The sequence below is a fragment of the Dipodomys spectabilis genome, unplaced genomic scaffold (genome assembly GCF_019054845.1).
Source record: "Dipodomys spectabilis isolate Male_0828 unplaced genomic scaffold, ASM1905484v1 ptg000034l, whole genome shotgun sequence".
Taxonomy (NCBI): domain Eukaryota; kingdom Metazoa; phylum Chordata; class Mammalia; order Rodentia; family Heteromyidae; genus Dipodomys; species Dipodomys spectabilis.
The window spans coordinates 1,881,322-1,901,200 of record NW_024870711.1 but is presented as its reverse complement, the minus strand read 5'-3'; the positions used below and the strand labels follow the sequence as shown (position 1 = coordinate 1,901,200).

Here is a 19,879-nt window from a genome sequence, read left to right as displayed (position 1 = left end):
TAAAAAAGTTCTGTTTTTAGACCTGAAAAAATAAAATAAAATTCAGTACTTCAAAGTGAAAAAAGAAAGAAAGAAAGAAGGAAAGAAGGAAAGAACAAAAGAAAGAAAGAAAGAAAGAAAGCAGCCAGGGTGTTCTTAAGTCAACTCCAGGCCACTCTGCAAATAGACAAGTAGCCATCAACAGGGCCGGAACTTACTAAGAAGAAATAAAGGAAGGAAGGAGACTTTTCCATACATTTTCTCTCTCTCTCTCTAAATATATATATATATATGTGTGTGTGTTTAAATTTTACAATAAACTTTATCATCCCTAAATATAACTTACAATATGCTATCATTCTTTTGGAGAAATATCATAGATAAGGTCAAAGTCTTCTAGAATCTCATCCCTACCTGCCCAGCAAGTAATCTACTGCAAAGCCACTGCTGTCATTATGATGAGTGCATTCCACACTCCAGCAGAAGAGGACCTATTTTTACACACACACACACACACACACACACACACACACACACACACACACACACAATATAACAAAGTTGCATCACGCTTATCTGAAATGCACGTTTAACGGAATGGCCTGTTACCTACTAACTCTACCCTAGAGTTCTTGTTTAAATACTGGAGGGTCAGGCTTCTCTTCTCGTGACAGATACACATGTTCACACTTCCTGCTCCTCATTCCTTAGTAAGGCTGGTAGGAGTCTAGTCTCCACAGAGTGGCTGTCCGTGTGGGCTTCTGCCCCCAGCGCCCCCTGGCCCCCTCCACTGTCCAGACAAACCGTGGCCCCTTCCAGTCTGCCCCAGGGCAGCCTCTTCCCCAGGCATGGCTCTGTCTGAGGACCCAAAATTCAGGCAGGCTTGGCCCATCGCTCCCTGCCCAAACTATTAGCCTTCAGAAGCAACTCAGGGGCAGAGTGCCAGAGGGGAAACGGGTGGGGCGGGGGAGAAGAGGGAGGACCACGAGGCCGGGTCGGACCAGCTTGGCCTGGCAGTTCTGCTTTTTTTCTGGCGTCCCCGCCCATCCTGTAAACCTCTCAAGCCCCGCCCTCGCGACCACCCAGCTACCCCCGCCCCCCAGAGGGCGGGGCTGATACCCAGAACCGCCCCGCCCAGGGAACTCCAGCCACTCGCAGTGGGGGCCCTCGGAGGGGGCGTGGCTTTGCAAATGCAGCCACGCAGCTGAGCCAATCCGGACGTGGGAGGGCAAAGCTGATCCCTACCTGGGCCCAGGTGCGCCCGCTTGGCAACTCTCCGCGCAGGGGATGGAGCTGGTCCCGGAGGCCTCGCCGGGAGTCCAAGCCGGGGCCAATTTCCCGAAGGAACCCCAGGGGAGCCAAGTCCAGGGACTGGAGGAGCCGCGGGTTCCCGCGGGGGAGCCGCAGGCTGACGGCCCGGGAAGCCACCAGGAGCCAGCCGGGGCGGGCCAGGACCTCGCCGAGGACAAGTTGCCGCCGCCGCCTCGCCCCGGGCCCCTGCGGGCGCAGCCGCTCAGCCTGGGCTACGGCGCCTTCCGCCGTCTCGGGTCCACCAGCCGGGAGCCGCCGTCGCCGGGCCCCATGTCGGCCGAGCAGCCCCGGGATGGCGAGGGGCCCGGGGCCGAGCTGCTGCCCTTGGCCGCCCCGGGCTGCGAGCAGGCAGCGGGCACCTGGGCGCCGGTGGAGCTGCAGGTGGACGTGCGCGTGAAGCCGGTGGGCGCGCCGGGAGGCAGCCCCTCGCCCGCGCCCTCCACGCGCTTCCTCACCGTGCCGGTGCCGGAGTCGCCCGCCTTCTCCCGCCACGCCTCCCCGGCGCACCCCCTCCTGCAGCGGGCCGCGTCCCCGAGCGCCGCGCGGGGCCGGGCCTCGCCGCTGGCCGCCGCCCCGACGGAGCGCGATCGCACCGGCGCCGAGAGCCCGGCCACCCCCGCCGAGGAGCGCGAGGCCTCCCGGGGCTCTCCCACGTGCGGATGCCGGGAGCCGGGGCTGGAAAAGGAGGACGCCTGGTTGCGGGGCGCCGGGATGGATGCCCAGGAGCTGCCGCGGGCCATCAAGCTCATAGGTTAGTGCTCACCAGCTCCCACCCCCCGCGCCGGGCAGCGGGAGACCACGCGACGCCACCCGACCCCACCCGACCTTTCTACCTGGTTAATATCAGGCCCCAACCCGCTTGCTATTCAACTTTGGCTCAAAGAATAAAAAGCCACCCACCCTCACCCCGCCTGGGAACTGGAGGTGCGCAGCTCCTAGGAGGAGGGAAAGGAACTTCGCTTGAGGGAAAGTGATTCAGGATCACGTGGCGGAGGTAGCCGGGCTGGAACACAGCCCCAGGCCTGGCCCGAGCCCGCCGCCCCGCCCTCTACTACATCCAGACTCCTTTTGTTTCTCTCCACCTTCTGGGAGAGCATTTGGCGCGAGTTACCTTGTGCCAGAGAGGTGCGGCTGTGGAGGTGTGGAGAGTTGAGACTAAGAGCCCCCAAAGGTGAAAACAATCCCGGAGAAGGAATCAGCCTAGAGTGGTTGGTGGAGGTGGCAGTTTGCTGGGAGCATTGAGTAGCGGCTAGGGGATGCTGGAGCCCTGCCTCGAAGTCTGACTCCAACTCTCCAGCCCCCGGGGATGAGAGGTGAGACGGGCAGGACTTAACATTTGCCCGTAGGTGTGAGCTCCCCTTCTCCATGGTGGAATATGGGTTTTCTATTGCTGTTGTCACAAATGTCCCCATCTTTAGTTGGCTTTAAATGACAGATGTAGCGTCTGACCGTTTTGAAGGTCAGAATTCTGAAGTAGGCTTCCTAAACTCCAGCCAGAGGATGTGTTTATTGCTTGAGGCTCTGAGAGAATCTCTCCCTCCTTTTCTAGCTTATCCTAGACACTGTCTGCATTCCTTAGTATTTCTTAGCTTATGTTTCTCTCAGTATTCAAATCTGATACCTGGAACCAAAAAGAGTAGGTTAAGGAAGGGAGGAGCTTGTGGTGAACCGAGTGGAATTTTGAGATGGAAAGTGAACTCTGTGGTATTCTGGCTCATGCCTATACTCAGCTACACAGGAGGCTAAGATCTGAGGATCACAGTTCAAAGGCAGCTGACAAGTCCTAGAGACTTGTTAAAATCTCCAATTTTAACCAGCAAAAAGCCTGAAGTAGAATGCAACCCAAGCAGTAGAGTGCCAGCTCCGAGTGGAAAAAGTCCAATGAGTGCACCAGGCCCTGAAATCAAGCCTCAAGATAGGCTATATAAATAAAGAGAAAGGGAACTTGCACTGGGTGAGGTGGCTTACACCTTTAATCTTAGCTACATGGGAGGCCAGGTTTGGAGAATCACAGTTTGAGGCCAACAGTTTGAGGCAAAAAAGTTTGTGAGATTCTCATAACTAGTCATGCTAGCCCACACCTGACATCCCAGCTGTGGAAAAAACACATTGGCTGGTCTCAGTGCCACATGCCTGCAGTTTCCAGTGACACAGGAAAACACAAATAGGAAAATTATGGTCTGAGCATAAAGTGAGACCCTGCCTCAAAAATAATCAATGCAAAAAGGGCCTGGATAGAAGGCATGGCTCAGTGGTAGAGGACCTGCATAGCAAGCTCAAGCCCTGAATTCAATTCTCCCAAAAAACAGAAAAAAAAAAAAGAGCTGTCCAGATACTTGGGAGGCAGAGGCCAGGAAGATTGTAAATTTGAGGCCAGTCCAGGCAAAGTCAACACTGAGCTATGGCTCCATGGTAGAGTACTTGCTTAACAAGTGCCAGGATTTAGGTTCTACAAAGGAAAAGAAAAAGAACCACAAAACTTGGCTCTGATGGCTTTATGAAGGAAGGGGGGATGGGGGCCGCAGTCATGAGACTGACCAAACAGCTTTGGTTCAGGAGGAGATGGATGGCAGAGTTGGTGGATTGGACAACCAGAGGAGGATGTCAGCGGTGTCACAGTCCAGCCATTGTATATCCTTCCGCAATAGCGAACATGGGAGGAGGTGGTAGAGAAAAAAGTTCCTTTGGGTGCTCCAGGAAGGAGATGACAAGAAGGGCAGCTTTAGAGCCTGAAGAGGCGGGCTGGGGGCTGGGGAGTGTTCTTCTCTCAGGGCAGCAGTCAGGGGAGGAGCTGGTAACCATAGATGAAAGGGAATGAGGAGAGGCTGTGGGGACAGTTCATTAGAAGATTCGTTGCTTTCTGGTCAGGTTTGGCATTCTGGGAAATGTGTGGTGAACCTGGGCTTGGCCTGGAGAGGAGCTCTTCTGAGTGGGTAACCCTGTTACTTCCAGCCCGTGTTCTTGACAAGACGGGTAAACTAAGGCACAAACCCGCATTGCAATCCCACACCCAGAATGAACGAACAAGCAAGCCACTGTGGACTCCAGCTCTTCCCTCACAGATTTGGCAAGGGCCAGAGGAGCTGTCCAGCTGTGGGAGAGACGCCTTCCCCTGGAGCACTTGGGTGACTGTCACGCAACTACTGTGGGCAGTTAGAAGGAGGGATCCGTTTGCAGTGCCTAATGCTGGGGAAAGAGTGTTTGTCCCCCAAGTCTTGGCTGGGAGTCACTTTCTCTGATCCCCAAGGTCTGTTTAGTTGTTCCTGTCCTGTACTCTCATTGGCCCTTGAACGTCATAGTAACTGAATTCTGTGTGTGCGCATTGTCAGGCCTGAGGCTAGAAGTCAGGATGGGCTCTTGTCCTTTTTCAATCAAAGTGACACTGCTGCTTGAGCCACAGCTCCACTTCTTCTTGTCCCCCTTAGACACAGACTCGCTGTGAAACTCCAACACCTGACACGCGAAGGTCATCCTTGACTATAGCACATTCAGAAATTCTGATTCCTCCGCCTTTTCTGGGGAAGGAGAACGGGGGTCTGACCTGTGGTCGTCCTGTACTGTATGTGAAAGAGGCCATGAAAATATAGATCGTCTTGGCCCCTGCCTTCCTGGGTCCTCAGAGCTCAGAGGCTCTGTGTGCAAGCCTCATGCCCAACCCAAAAGTAAAAGAAAACAGCTAAGAAGGTCCAGGATTGGAGAAGGGAGAAGACAAGCTAATGGGGAGTCTTGTCTTGAGCTGAGTTATGCCACATAGACCAGGCTAGCCCAACTGGTGATCCTTCTGCCTCAGTCTGCCAAGTGCTAGAATTAAATGAGCACCATATCCAGCTAGTGACAGTGGATTTAGCTTTGTCTGTGTGCTCTGTGGGTTTCGAGTGCCCAGGAGAGTGTATTTCTGTTACCTGTGTAATTAAGAATTGCTTTGTAGCCGGAGTGGGTGGGGACTTTCTCTTTGGCTCTGCAGGGGGCCATATCCAGGCTCTGGCTTAGAATTAGGTGGGTCTTTTAAGGGATAGGGGAGGGGGGGGTCTGTTCCCTTCTCAGTTTCTTTACTGTTTTGTTTTCTGAAAGGTCACAGATAAATGCACGATTCAGCCACAATACTTACCAAGGCAATTGGTCAGTTTACATTTTCCTTGTCTTCACCTTTATGCTTTATTTATTTATTTATATTTTGGTCCTGGGGCTTGAACTCTGGGCTTGGGTACTATCCCTCAGCTCTTCAGCTCAAGGTGAGTGCTCTACTACTTGAGCCACAGCGCCACTTCGATTTTCTGGTAGTTTATTGGAGATACGAGTCTCACAGGCTTTCTTGCCCAGGCTGGCTTTGAACTGAGATCCTCAGATAGCTTCCTGAATAGCTAGGATTACAGGTGAGACCCACCAGCACCCAGCTTCTTTTATTATTTTAGACATAATTTTATTGTTATTAAGGTGTTGTACAGAAGGGTTACCATTTCACAACTCCAGTAATGTGAACATTTCTCTTTTGGACAATGTCTTCTTTTACTATTTTATGGCTCAATTTATCTGCATCTTTTTTTTTTTTCCCCTGGTCCTGGGGCTTGAACTGAGGGCCTGGGCTCTGTCCCTGAGTTTCTTTTACTTGATCAAGGCTAGTGCTCTACCACTTGATCCATTGTACCACTTCTGGCTTTTTTTATTGGGGATAGGAGTTTCATGAAAACCAGGGCACTAGTGATTATGCCTGTAATCCTAGATACTAACGAGGCTGAGATCTGAGGGTCAGAGTTAGAAACCAGCCCCGCCAGGAAAGTCTATGTGTAACTCTTAACTCCAATTAACCCCTCAAGACCCAGAAGTGGAGGAGCTGTGATAGAGCACTACACTTGAGCAAAAGAGCTCAGGGATAGCACCCAGGCCATGAATTCAAGCCTCATAACCACACACACACAAACACACACAAAAAGTCTCAGACTTTCTTGTCCAGGTTGGCTTTGAACTGCAATCCTCAGATCTCAGTCTCCTGAGTAGATAGAATCACAGTCATAAGTCACTGGCACCCAGCTATCTGCATTTTTTATTTGCAGCATTTTTAGAATCCCTCTGTGGGTTTTGTTTGTTTGTTTTTGTCTGTCTCTGGGCCTGAGTGCTATCCCTGGGCTATTCAGCTCAAGGTGAGCACTCTACCACTTGAGCCACAGTGCTACTTCCGGTTTTCTGGTGGTCATTTGGAGTCTCACAGACTTTTGCTGCCTGGGCTAGTTTTGAACCTTAGTCCTTCGATCTCAGCCTCCTGAGTAGCTAGGATTATGGGCATGAGCTACCTGCACCCAGCAATGCCCTCTGTTTCTGAGGAAAGTTCATACACTATGAAATTCACCGATTTGAAGCATAGAATTTAGTGGATTGTCAGTTATTCAGTGTAGGACAGCTATCTCCACGTTCAAATTAAAATTATTTTCATCACCAGCAAAAGCCATCACCTTCAGTCCCCAGGCCCAACAATCATTTTGTCTGTTCTGGACATTCTATATCAATGGATTTGAAGCAGGATAGATAGATGAAGTAACAGAAATGAAAACTAGTAAATATTAAAAGTAAGTATTAAAGCAGATGGCTCATACCTGTAATCCTAGCTACTAAGGAGGATGAGACCTGAGGATCGCAGTCCAAACAAAGACAGCGATCTGTGAGAGTCTGTGAGACTCTTCCATTAACCACCAAAAAGCCTGACATGGAGTTTTGGCTCAAGTGATAGAGGGCTAGCACCGAACACAAAAGCTCAAGGACAGCGCTCAGGCCCTGAGTTCAAACCCCAGCACCAGCACAAAAATAAACAAATGAATATTAAAAGAGCTAAGCTGGGTGCTGGTGGCTCAGGGACCAGCTCACACCTGTAACCCTAGCTACTCACGAGGCTGAGATCTGAGGACAGTGGCTCAAAACCAGCTTGGGCAAGAAAGTCCATGAGATTCTTATCTCCAGTTAACCAGCAAAACCTAACAGTGGAGCTATGGCTCAAATGGTAGAGCACCAACCTTGAGTGAAAAAGCTAAGAGACAGTGCCCGGGCCCTGAATTCAATCCCAAAACAACTAAAAATCTTCACAAATGGATAAAGAGACAGAGAACTAGAAGACTTGTATATCAAAGTCCTAAAAATCCCATGTTTTGGGCAGGCCTACGTCTGTGTTTAGAATAATAAATGGCATTGATCTTAGCCACCTGAGCCACTATCTAATGGTTAGGGGCTGCTAAGTGCTGATACTTCCCCCAGCTCAGAGTATAAGGGACCAACAAACAGGCTGCCATTTTTGAGCTTGTCGGCCACTGCTGCACTTAGCTTTGTCCCCATGTTCTTATTTCTCCCTGCTGGACTAAAAGACATCCTTGCTACAACTTCCACCTTGTGAGCCTCTGCTTCTCATGAAACTTTTTAGGTATACATCTTCAGTTCCTGTGATTTGGGGCCAGAAACTGGGGAATTGGGGAATCCACCCCCTTATACTTCATCCAGTGACAGACTCATAATATGTGTCCTTTGGTCTGCCTTCTTGTTGGACTTTGCTTTTGCTTTACTTTTGACCTTGAACACTGGATCCTCCTGCTTCAACCTCTGGAGACTACAGGCGTATACTACTATCCTCAGCTATCTGGCTTCTCTTACCTTGTTTTCAATTAGCAAATATTCTTAATGCAGAATTACCCACACTTTTTCTCGGGCCTGAGAAAGCAAAGTATTACATCCTCTCAGCTCTGACTGATTGGTGGGCACTACCCACCCAAGGCTCAAAATTTAAGAAGGCTCGGTTTCCTCAGTGTGGTGTGAGTACAGGGTTGGACACTTTTATAACTGTCTGTGCCTCTAAGGAATGACTTGAATGGAATCATTCCTACTGTCTATGCAGTGCTAGCTCTGAACTCAGCTTGATGCTTGCTGTGTGTTCTACTACTTGATTAACACCCCTAGTCCCCTTTTTTTTTTTTCTTTTTTTTTTGCCGGTTGTAGGGCTTGAACTCTGGGTGTGGGTGCTGTTCTTGAGCTCTTCAGCTCAAGGTGAGCATTTTACCACTTGAGCCACAGCGCCACTTTCCAGTTTTCTGAGTGGTTTCTTGGAGGTAAGAGTCTCATGGACTTTCCTGCCCAGGCTGGCTTTGAACTGTGATCCTCAGATCTCAGCCTCCTGAGTAGCTAGGATTACAGGTGTGAGCTACCAGTACCTGGCTCCCCTACCATTTTTTAATTTTATTCATTTATTTTGTGCTGGTCCTAGGACTTGAGCCCAGGGCCTGGGTGCTGTCCCTGAGCTGCTTTTGCTCAAGGCAAGTGTCCTATCACTTGAGCCACAGCTCCACTTTTGGCTTTTTTGGTAGTTTATTGGAGGTAAGAGTCTCATGGACTTTCCTGCCCAGGCTGGCTTTGAATCGTGCCCCTCAGATCTCAGCCTCCTGAGTAGTCAGGATTGCAGGCGTGAGCCGCTGGTGCCCAGCCCCTGCCACCTTTTGCTACCCAAGCCATTCCTCCCACTTTCTGTAGTTACTGTGTTAGCAGGGCAAGGCATGCAGTTTACAGGTATTTCTGGCCAGGCACTGTAGTTCCTGTAATCCCAGCTTGTGGGGAGGCTGAGGCAGGAGGATCAAGGCCCACTCGGACAAGGTAATCCCATCTCCAAGAACCACAATAAAATAGAACGTTTTATTCTTCAAGGCTTTGCTGAGCTGCCTCAGCCCTGCATCTCACGGCCTACAGCAGGGCAGTTCTCCCAGGCGGCATGTGCACCTTCCCGACGCTTCCTTCATGCCACTCTAAGACCTGGAAAGATGTGAGATGCTGGAGTGATTTTTTTTTTTTGTTTTGGTGGTAGGTGGTAGTGAGGATTGAACCCAGGGCCTTCAGGAAGCCAGAAAAAGATTCTCTCCATTGAGCCATGCCCAATCCTTTTGCTTTTAAGATCCTTTCTCATACTTTTGTCTAAGCTGACCTTGAACCTCTATCCTTCCACCTCTGCCTCCCACGTAGCTGGGATTACAGGTGTGTACTACCATAGACTGTGGCAGGTATAAACTGAAGACTTGAACCTGATCTGGTACCGAAGTTACTCCATAACAAGAATCACTCGTTCTGTATCTCTCTTATGTGTTCTTACATCTTCTAGCACCTTGAGCTGCAGAATATCTTCTAGCATGCTTCTCCTGACACGAAGTGCTAACCTCCATTGGGTTTTCTGCTGTGACAGGGTGGCTGTGACGAGTGGGTGTAGATGGGTATGGGTAGGGTCGTTTCTTCTAACCTGTATCTGTCTGCCCCCTACTTCCAGGGCTGCCCATGTACATAAAGTCTTTACGATGGGCCCTGGTGGTCCTGGCTGTGTTTCTGGCTGTCTGCACCATCACCATCGTGGTTTTGGCCTCCAGAGCAGGTAAGGTGCCCCCTCGTCCTTACAGGCCCTTTGAGAATAACCATGTGGCATCCCTCTGCGGAGATGCAGCGTGACCTGTGGAGCGAAGATAAAAACACCGATCCTCTCCTCCCACAGGACACAGCTGTGCCCTGACCAGTCAGAGGGTAGCAGCCTTTGCCCAGGGGAAGACTTGCACAGTGCACACACTGTACCACCACCCCCTGCGGAAGTTTGACTGCTCCCTGAATGCAGATTCCGTCCCTTTCCCCCGCAAGTCCCAGCCAGGTCTGCTGCTCACCACAGCTCGTTAGTTACCGCATGACTCACCCAGGTTTCTGTCCTCGCAGGAGCTGTGTGCCAGCCATGCCCTCGAGGATGGATGTGGTCTGAGGAGCGCTGTTACTACCTCTCCGCAGAAGCACAGGACTGGAAGGCCAGCCAGGCCTTCTGCATGGCTCACAACGCTACCCTGCCTCTGTTCAGCCACACCCAGGTGAGACTCGGCAGCATTCCAGGTCCCTGAGTCCTAGCCCTGGAAGAAATCTCTAGATCTCATCCTCCACACTAGAGCAGTCACTAAGACCCAAAGGACAAACATAGGGCCAAAAAATTGAAGACCCGCTGGGTGCCAGTGTCTTAACCTGTAATCCTAGCTATCAGGAGGCTGAGATCTGAGGATCGAGGTTCAAAGACAGCTCGGGCAGGAAAGTCGGTGAGACTCTTCTCTCCAGTAAACCACCAGAAAACCGGAAGTGATGCTGTGGCTCAAGTAGTAGAGCACTTGCCTTGAGCTCAAAAGCTGAGGGACAGTGCCCGGGCCCAGAGTTCAAGCCCCATGACTGACCAAAAAAAAAAAGCAGATCAGGGCTGGGTATGGCTTAAGTGGTAGAGTACCTGCAAGGCCCTGATTTTGAAACCCCAAATTACCACAAAAATAACTAAAACAACTGACACCTGGTAATCCAACAGTCTTATCCACTTAATCAATCATCTGAATGTGGATGTAGGGCTCAGGTGGTAGAGTGACAGCCTTAAGTGAAAAAGCTAAGCAAGCGTGTGAAGTCCTGAATGCAAGCTCAAGTACTAATGCATACACACATACACACAAGGGTTTTTAAGTAAGAGGAAATGTTGAAAACATTTTCAACCAGGTGCCAGTGATTTACACTTATGATCTTATCTACTCAGGGGGCTGAGAGGGAAAGAACCAAGATTCAAAGCCAGGCTGGCAGAAAAATTTTCATTACCTTATCTCAAAAATAACCAGCAAAAGGCAGGTACTGGTGGCTTACACTATAATCTTTGCTACTTACAAGGCTGAGGTCTGAGGATAGCAGTTCAAAGCCAGCTGGGCAGGAAAGTTCGTCAGACTTTTTGCTCAAGGCTAGCATTCTATCACTTGAGCCACAGTGCCACGTCCGGCTTTGTTTATGTGGTACTGAGGATTCGAACCTAGGGCTTCATGTGTGCTAGAGAAACACTATACCACTAAGCCACATTCCAAGCCAAGTTCATAAGACTCTTATCTCCAAATAAACATAAAAAAGCTGGACTGGTAGCTGTGGCCAGGTAGTAGACCAATATCCTTGAGCATGAGAGTTTAGGGATAGTGCCCACCATTTGAATTCAAGCCCAGGACCAGCATGCACACACATACACACACAAAATAATCACCAAAAGACAGGCCTGGAGGCATGACTCAGGTGGCAAGGCACCACCTAGCAAGCGTGAGGTCCTGAGTTCAAGCCCCATGTTTTCCTATCATGTGGTTGTAGGTGAGAGAATGGAGAGTTAGTGTTGGGAGGGTGTAGTTTCAGGCTGGGAGACTGCTGCTGTGGAGATGGGTGGGGATGGCTGTACTACAATGTGAATGTACTTTTGTGCATTGGACTGACTGCATGCTTAACCATGGCCACAGTGGTGGCTGGAAGTGTAGGAGCCTGTGTTGACTTCACATGCAGCCTTGGGTTCAATTCCTAGCACAACACACAAAGATTGAAATGGCAGACTTTGTGTGTGTGTGTGTTGAGAGAGAGAGAGAGAAAGAAAGAGAGAGTACTTACAGCGTTTTGGTGATTAATTGGAGATAAGAGTCTTATGGATTTTCCTGCTCTGGCTGGCTTTGAACTGATTCCCAGACCACAGCTAAGATTACAGGCATGAGCCACCATCATCAGCCAATGGATTTTTTTTTTTGGTCAGTTGTGTGGCGCTGTCCCTCAGCTCTTCAGCTCAAGGCAAGCGCTCTACCACTTGAGCCACAATGCCACTTCCAGTTTACTGGTGGTAGATAAGAGTCACACAGACTTTTCCTGCCCAGGTTGACTTCAAACTGCCATCCACAGATCTCAGTCTCCTGAGTAGCTAGGATTACAGGCATGAGCCACCATTGCCCGGCTGGCTAATGGATTTTTAAGAGACAAACATGGGATTTCAAGTCTACTCTGTTCTGGGTAACATTTCCCAATCTCTCCATGTTGGTGGCAAAGTTGAGAGTCATCAAGTTCAGACTGTGGAGACCCCAGGATCTCTCGATCCCTCATGAGAGTGGTCTTTGAGCCACTAATTGCTCCAGTTTCTGGAATTTGATTACAACACTGATAATGGCTTGACTGTGTGTACCATAGTCTTGCTAATAGTGAGAAAAGGGAAAGAATGGTGTGGAGTGGGTGGGGCTGGGGAGGTGAGGCTGTCAACTCCTGTCACCAGGAGGCTCAGATCCTCCTGGGTAACCCTAAGCCTCAGATGTGATATTTGTTGGTGTCCAACTAACTTAAGCAATTTGTTAGGCGAGCAGAACCATGGATGTGCACATTCATTTACTACTGACTTCTAGTCAGTAGTATATAAATATATGCACTTGGCCTTGTGGGTGACACAGACTTGATGTGGAGTCCCTCCCCCTTTTTTTTTTTTAACTTGATATGATTTCCTGTTTACATTTTTCCATGTGCTTGCCAAATTGAATAACCCTGTAATTTCCCATCCTGTTGATATCCCATAATTTTCCTAGTTATTTCCTGATTGCAAGGCATTTCAGTAGTCCCTATTTCTCTCTATAAATAGCACGGTGTTGTCTTTGGCAAGTGCTTCTTCTCACATTGATATTCCTGGGTTGATTGTGCGAGCAAACTGTTCCAGAAAGACCACTGGTATGGACTGCTGGGATTGGTGCTTCCTCATCACTGAGCCATCCCACTGGGACTTAAAATATTTCAACATTTTGAGTGGAAGCATGGCTCAAGTGGTAGAGGGCCAGTCTTGAGCGGAAAAGGCAAATGAGGTTACACCTCCAGTTACTGGAGCCCTATCTTCTATACACTGGTTGTTTTTTGTCGGTCTTGGGGCTTGAACTCTGGGCCTGAGCGCTGTCCCTCAGCTCTTCAGCTCAAGGCTAGCACTCTACCACTTAAACCACAGCGCCACTTCTGGTTTTCTGGTGGTTTATTGGAGATAAGAGTTTCACGGACTTTTCCTGTCTGGGCTGGCTTTGAACCGAGATCCTCAGATCTCAGCCTCTTGAGTAGCTAGGATTACAGGTGTGAGCCACTGGCGCCCGGCTACACTGGTTGTTTTTTGAGATAAGGTCTCAAAAGGGCACACAACACACCTGGACCACGATCCTCCTATTACTATTATTTTTTGTGGTTGTTCCAGTCCTGGTGCTTGAACTCAGCATGTGGGAGCTGTCCCTGAGCTTTTTTTGCTCAAGACTAGAGCTCTACCATTTGAGCCACAGCTCTTCTTCCAGCTTTCTGGTGATTAATTGGAGATAAATTTCACAAACTTTTCTGCCCTGGTTGGCTTTGAACCACAATCCTCTGATCTAAGCATTCTGAGTAACTAGGATTACAGGCGTGAGCCACTGGTGGCTGGGTGCTATTCCTTAGCCTTTTCATTCAAGGCTAGCAAGCACTCTACCACTTAAGCCATGGCTCCACCATTGGCTTTTTGCTGGTTAATTAGAGGTAAGAGTCTTGCAGACCTTCTTGGCTGGGCTGGCTTTGAACTGTGATCCTCAGATCTCAAACCTCCTGAATAGCTAGGATTACAGGTGTGTGACACTAGTGCCCAGCTACACTCCAATTTTATTTTTTTTTGTTTTTTTTGGGTCCGGTGGTGGGGCTTGAACTCTGGGCCTGGGCGTTGTCCCTCAGCTCTTCAGCTCAAGGCTAGCACTCTACCACTTGAGCCACAGTGCCACTTCCGGCTTTTTTCTTTTTGCTTATGTGGTGCTGAGGAATTGAACCCAGGGCCTCAGGCATGCAAGGCAAGTGCTCTACCACTGAGCCACCTTCCCAGCCCCATACACTCCAATTTTAATCTGCCCCCAGGACTTCTGCAGCTTAGTCCCCAGCAAGTCTCCAGCTTTCTGTCGCTTTCTGTCCCCTAGACATACTCCCTGCTTGGCCCAGATCTTCCCTTCTTTGAACTCCTTTATCCCCACTCTGTACCCCCTGCACTTTGCTTTGTGATGAGTAGCGACATTCCACTGAGGCTGAGAAGGGATCTCCCTCATTTCTGGTCCCCAATCCTGGGCACCCTGCTGGCAAAGCCAGCCTCCACTTCAGAACTGAGGGTGTTAGGTAAGCTAGGCTTTGAGTTGACTTTCTCCTAGATTAGCCAGCTGGCCTTGCGGCAAACTGATAGCTGGGTGAATCACATGAGTGTCCACGGAACAGTGACTGCCTGCATTTCTCTTTCAGGATTTGCTAAGCCGATACCCAGTCACCAAACGCTCCTGGGTGGGGGCCCAGAGAGGCCCACAGGGCTGGCACTGGATCGATGGCGTCCCCTTGCTGCCCCAGCCGTGAGTGATTGTGGCTCCCTCCCCTCTCGGCTGCTCTATATCCTCCTTTATCCTCCTCTCCCCCCAGCCCATGGTGCCACTTGAGAAACCAATGCACAGAAATGTCCAGAGGCCTGGCTTTGTCTTAGATCCTGTCAACCTGATTTCTGCTTGGGGGTCCCTCAACAAACAGGACTGTTCCCGCCATTCTATAGATACAAAGGCTTACAGCTCAGTGAGCGACTGGCATGCCCAGTGCTGCACAGCTGGTGTCAGGACACACCCTCATGGCCCCTCATGGTTCTCTGGGCACTGGGGCTGGCTGAACCTATACAGGAAAGAAGGCCCAGCTTCCTGAGCACCCCTCACCCCTCTGCAGGCTCCCAAAGGAAGACCTGGAGAACCCGGATCTCAGCTGTGGGGGCCTGGAGGAAGGCAGGCTCGTGGCTCTCAACTGCAGCTCCCTCAGACCCTGGGTCTGTGTCCAGGGGAAGCAGTGATCTGGTTTCTGCCTGTGCTCAGCCTGTTGGAAGCTGAAGTAAGAGCTTGGAAACCCCTTCCCCAGACCTGTAATCCCGGCTCTGTGTCTGGCCCAGCCTGGGCAGCTGGATTTGGGGCATGACAGCCGTAGGCCAGGGGAAGATTGTTCTGTAGCCTTAAATCTCAGTGCCAAATGTTAGTTTCCAGCTTCTGACACCAGTCTATTCCATGACTTGAGGATCTTATTTAGCACTGCTAAGTCTCATTCCCACCCCACCCCCTTCATTAAAATGGTCATTTTTCTTCTCTCCTTAACCTGCTGTGTCCCCCGTCACACACCCTTCAGTTTCAGGGGAAAGGGCAAGTCAGCAAATCACAGTGAGTTCTCTATTACATCTAGTTATATGGGAGGTCTGATGGGGGTGTGTGTGACATGTTGCTCTAAGTCGTATTTCTGGACTGTGGATGGGGAGCTGATGAGCAGCATAGATGGGAGACTGCCTGGGAAAGGAGGGAGGGGGCCCCTCTCTTGCCTTGCAAGCTGGGGAATATGTCTTTGGGCTGGGCGTCTTCTGAATGTCAAAGGCCAGGTCTGATCCCTGCCAACTCTGTGACTTCACGTCCCTTTTCTGACTCGGCTCCTCTACCCTATCCCTTCTATCTTCCTGCTCTACTTCACTTCATGGGAAGATCACGGTTCACACGTGCCTTCCTCATGTATAAGTTCCATGAGGACAAGGTTGAGTCATGCCTGAGCTCATCTTTTGTGCTTTGAGTGTAGCTGGGTGCCTGTAATCCTGGTTACTCAAGAGGCTGAGATCTGAGGACTGTGATTCAAAGCCAACCTGGGCAGAAAAGTCCCTGTGAGACTCTTATCTTCAATTAACCACTCAAAAACTAGAAGTGGTGCTGTGACTCAAAGTGGTAGAGCACTAGCCCTTAGCAGAAGAGCTCAGGGTCAGTGAGTGCCCTGGCATCAGTTCTAGCCCTATGCACCCCCCCCCCCCCAACACAAAGTTCATGTGTATAAAAGTGTATATCTTGAGAGGCGCTTAGTGGCTCACACCTGTAATCCTAGCTACTCAGGAGGTTGAGAGCTGAGGATTGCAGTTCAGAGCCAGCCCAAGCAGGAACATCTGCAGGACCTTTTTGTTCAGCTAACCAGCAAAAAACCAGAGGTGTTGCTCAAGTGGCAGAGCACCAGCCTTGAAAAAGCTGTGTAGTGCCTAGAGCCTGAGTTCAAGCTCCAGTACTGGCACCTCCCCCTTCCCCCAAAATAAGTTCATGTTGAAAACATAAACCCCAAATCATGCTAAAGATACTGGAAGTGGGGCCTTCAGAAGTGACTCACCATTAGGTAAGGTCATGAGGGTAGGAACCCATAATGGCTGTATATGAAATAGGAGAAAGACCCGGAATGCTTCCTTTGTCTTGCCCCTTATTGTCTCTGCAATGTTGCAAGATTTCCCTCCAAATAAATATTGGTGTCATGCCTTTAAAACATCCCAGCCTCTAGCACTGCAAGCTGATAAGCTGCTATTTGGGGACAGTTGTGGAATTTGAACTCAGGGCCTCTCATGCTTGCTAAGGCCATACTCCAGGGGAATTTGAGAGTTCCCCAACCCATGGCCCTGCCTATTCTTAGTATGTGTGCATCAGTCCTGGGGCTTGCACTTAGGGCCTGGGCTCTTGCCCCTGATCTTTTTGCTCAAGGCTAGTGCTCTACTGCTTGAGCCACAGCTCCACTTCTGGCTTTGTGTGTGTGTGTGTGTGTGTGTGTGGTTTAGAGGAGTCTCAGATTTTTCTGCCTGGGCTGGCTTCAAACCTCAATCCTCAGCCAGGCGCCGGTAGCTCATCCTAGCAACTCAGGAGGCTGAGATCTGAGAATCACGGTTCAAAGCCAGCAGGAAAATCCGTGAGACTCTTATCTCTAATAAACCACTAGAAAACCAGAAGTGACGCTGTGGCTCAAGTGGTAGAGCGCTTGCCTTGAGCTGAAGAGCGCAGGGACAGCACCCAAGCATAGAGTTCAAGCCCCACAACCAACCAAAAACAAAAACAAAAAAAAACACCTCAATCCTCAGATCTCAGCCTCCTGAGTTGCTAGGATTATCTACTCTTGGCTTTATGCTAGTTAACTGGAGATATGTGTCTCACAGACTTTTCAGACCAGGCTGGCTTTGAACCGTGACCCTAAGATCACTCAACCTCTCCTTATAGGAATAAGCCACCAGTACCTGGCACATTTGTACTGAAATTTTAAGTTTCTGCATCCTGTTTTCCTTCTAACAAGTAGATTTGGAGAGGAACAGCAGACATTGCTATGTTATTGTAGCCATCCTCCTCTGTCTGTCCTGACCCACTTTAACTGCTCCTTAGGAATGTGGAGGCAACATGGCTCCTACGAGCTTGAATTTGCATGTCCTCAATTCAAGGCAATAGCCAATCCAAGTTGGAACCGCCTAATCATAGGAGGGACTCTGACTGTCTTAAGTGAGCTAGGTGCTCACCATTAGACCACTGGACTGTGTCCGGGAGTGAGATCACATTGTGATTAGAATGGAAATTTCCACACTGTGCTAGAACATGACTACAGTTGGAGAACGGCGAGTTTCCTGACAAGGACAGGAAGTATGGGAAGACTAAACAAGCAGTAGGAATCTTCCATGCTTGCATTCCTATCCCTATTTCATAGATGATACTCAAGTAAAATACACAATTTTCAGGGCATAATAGTGGTTAAGAATGCAGCAGATCCTGCAAGAGACATGCATAGGCATGTTATCAAAGAAAATGTCCAAATAGATGCAATCACTAAATACTGAACTATAGTACAGCCTTTCCAATGGCTTCTAGTCAGACAAAAAAAAGCAAAGAACAGCCTGGTGCTGGTGGCTTACACCTGTAATCCTAGCTCAAGAGGAGCCTAAGATTTGAGGATCATGGTTCAAGCTAGCCCAAGGAAGGAAGGCCATCAGGCTTTTACCTCCAATATACTACTCAGAAAAAGCCTGAAGTGACACGGTGGCTCAGGTGGTAGAATGCTAGCCTTGAGCAAATGCACAGGGTCAGTGCCCCAGACTGGCAAAAAAAAAAAATTTTTTTCAAAAATAGTGCCAAAGACTAGAAGAAAAAAGAGAAAAGCCAAGAACTAGCAGCTAGCAGGAGCAGGGAGGAAGAAACAAGGTTTTGAAAGGAGGAGTGAATAGGGTTGAATTTAATACACATGTATGAAAATGAAACCTGCTGGAATTGTTTTGAGGGAGAAGAGTGGATGAGGAATAGTAATTAAGGGTTCCATTTGGTTAGAGTACATTTATGTGCATTTATAGAAATATGTATCACAATGGAAGCCCACTATACAAATAATACATGCTAATAAAATAAGGCAAAGTGTGGATACATAACATATAATCCCCACCAGCAGAAGTGCATACATATCTCATTTGTGATATTCTGAAACGGGGAATTTTGAGGGAGGAGCTAATAAAGACATCCTACATTTACACAGAGAACTGAAGCAGGCTATTTCAAGTCCATATCACGCATGTGTGCATACCAGGACTGGGGCTTACTTAAATCAGGGCTTGCCCCTTGGCTGAGCTTTTTTGCTCAAGGCTTGACACACTAACACTTGAGCCACACCACCATTTCCAGCTTTTTACTGGCTAATTGGTGGTAAGAATGTCTTAGGTTTTTCTACCTAGGCTAGCTTTGAACTTCAATCCTCAGACTCTTGAGTAGCTAGGATTATAGGCATGACCACCAGTGCTCAACCTGCAAGTCAATTCTCATAGGCAAAACCTGGGTAGCCAGGTGGAGGACAGGGAATCTAAAAGGCTCCATGCAGGAGGACAGGCACAGGAGCCCCATCCCTGGGTCTCATTGCTGTGGGTAGGGAGCCTGGATCTGTCTATATCAGCCAAGAACAAAGGAGACGCTAGCGCTCACAATTACATGCAGGAACACTACTTGAAATGGGACTGACAGAACCAGTTCAAACTGATCAAACTGCTTTCTGTATCCGAGCAAAGGCCAAGGAAATCGTGACCACCTCAGAACTCTGGCTAGGGCATCACTGGAACCCTAAACATTCACAATGTTAAGAGCATACTAAACAAGCAGTAACCAAACAACCTGAGTTTCTCCTGGCTTTCTTCTTTCTCCAAAACTCCATGAGCAGTTGGGCGCTGGTGGCTCACGCCCACAATCCTAGCTACTCAGGAGCTGAGATCTGAGAATCACAGTTCAAAGCCAGCCTAGGCAGCAATATCTGTGAAACTCTTATCTCCAATAAACCACCAGAGGGGCTGGGAAGATGGCTCAGTGGTAGAGCACTTGCCTTGCATGCCTCTGAGGCCCTGGGTTCGATTCCTCAGCACCACATAAGCAAAAAGAAAAAAGCCGGAGGTGGCGCTGTGGCTCAAGTTGTAGAGCACTAGCCTTGAGCTGAAGAGCTGAGGGACAGCGCCCAGGCCCAGAGTTCAGGCCCCACTACCGGACCCTAAATAAATAAATAATAAACCAACAGAAAAACCAGAAGTGGCATTGTGGCTCAAGTGGATGAGTGCTAGCCTTGAGCAAAGTAAGTTCAGGGACAGTGCCCAGGTCCTGAGTTCAAGTCCCAGGACTGCCCCCCGTCCCCAATCACATTTTCCAAAATAATAAAAATAATAATTCAGATAAAAAGGGTCATAAGATTCTGGTGGGAAGCCTAGGTGAGAACTAATTCCAGAAATGGTTCTTGAGTTTTTTCTTTGGGATAAATTCCCATTAAAGTCCCATCTCTCCTTCAAAGCCCACCATTCTCTTCCAGAGAATATAAGTTTGGAAGAGGTTGGTTGACATGGGATTTAACTGTCCCTGGCTCTTCTAAGCACTGCCAACTGCTATTGTTTGAAATCTAATGTTGTGACCAGTCAATATCTACTCAAAACATACTGAGCCAAAGAAGC

The 19,879-nt window shown here is 49.2% G+C and overlaps 1 protein-coding gene across 1 annotated transcript; it reads left to right on the top strand.

Annotated features, from left to right (window-relative positions):
- The first annotated feature begins 1,194 nt into the window (after nucleotides 1-1,194).
- Nucleotides 1,195-15,182, top strand: Klrg2 (killer cell lectin like receptor G2). Its single transcript, XM_042677243.1, has 5 exons — nucleotides 1,195-2,041; nucleotides 9,572-9,673; nucleotides 10,003-10,148; nucleotides 14,362-14,465; nucleotides 14,824-15,182. The coding sequence occupies exons 1-5, from the start codon at nucleotides 1,267-1,269 to the stop codon at nucleotides 14,942-14,944; spliced, it is 1,248 nt and encodes a 415-aa protein (XP_042533177.1). The 5' UTR covers nucleotides 1,195-1,266; the 3' UTR covers nucleotides 14,945-15,182.
- Nucleotides 15,183-19,879: the final 4,697 nt, after the last annotated feature.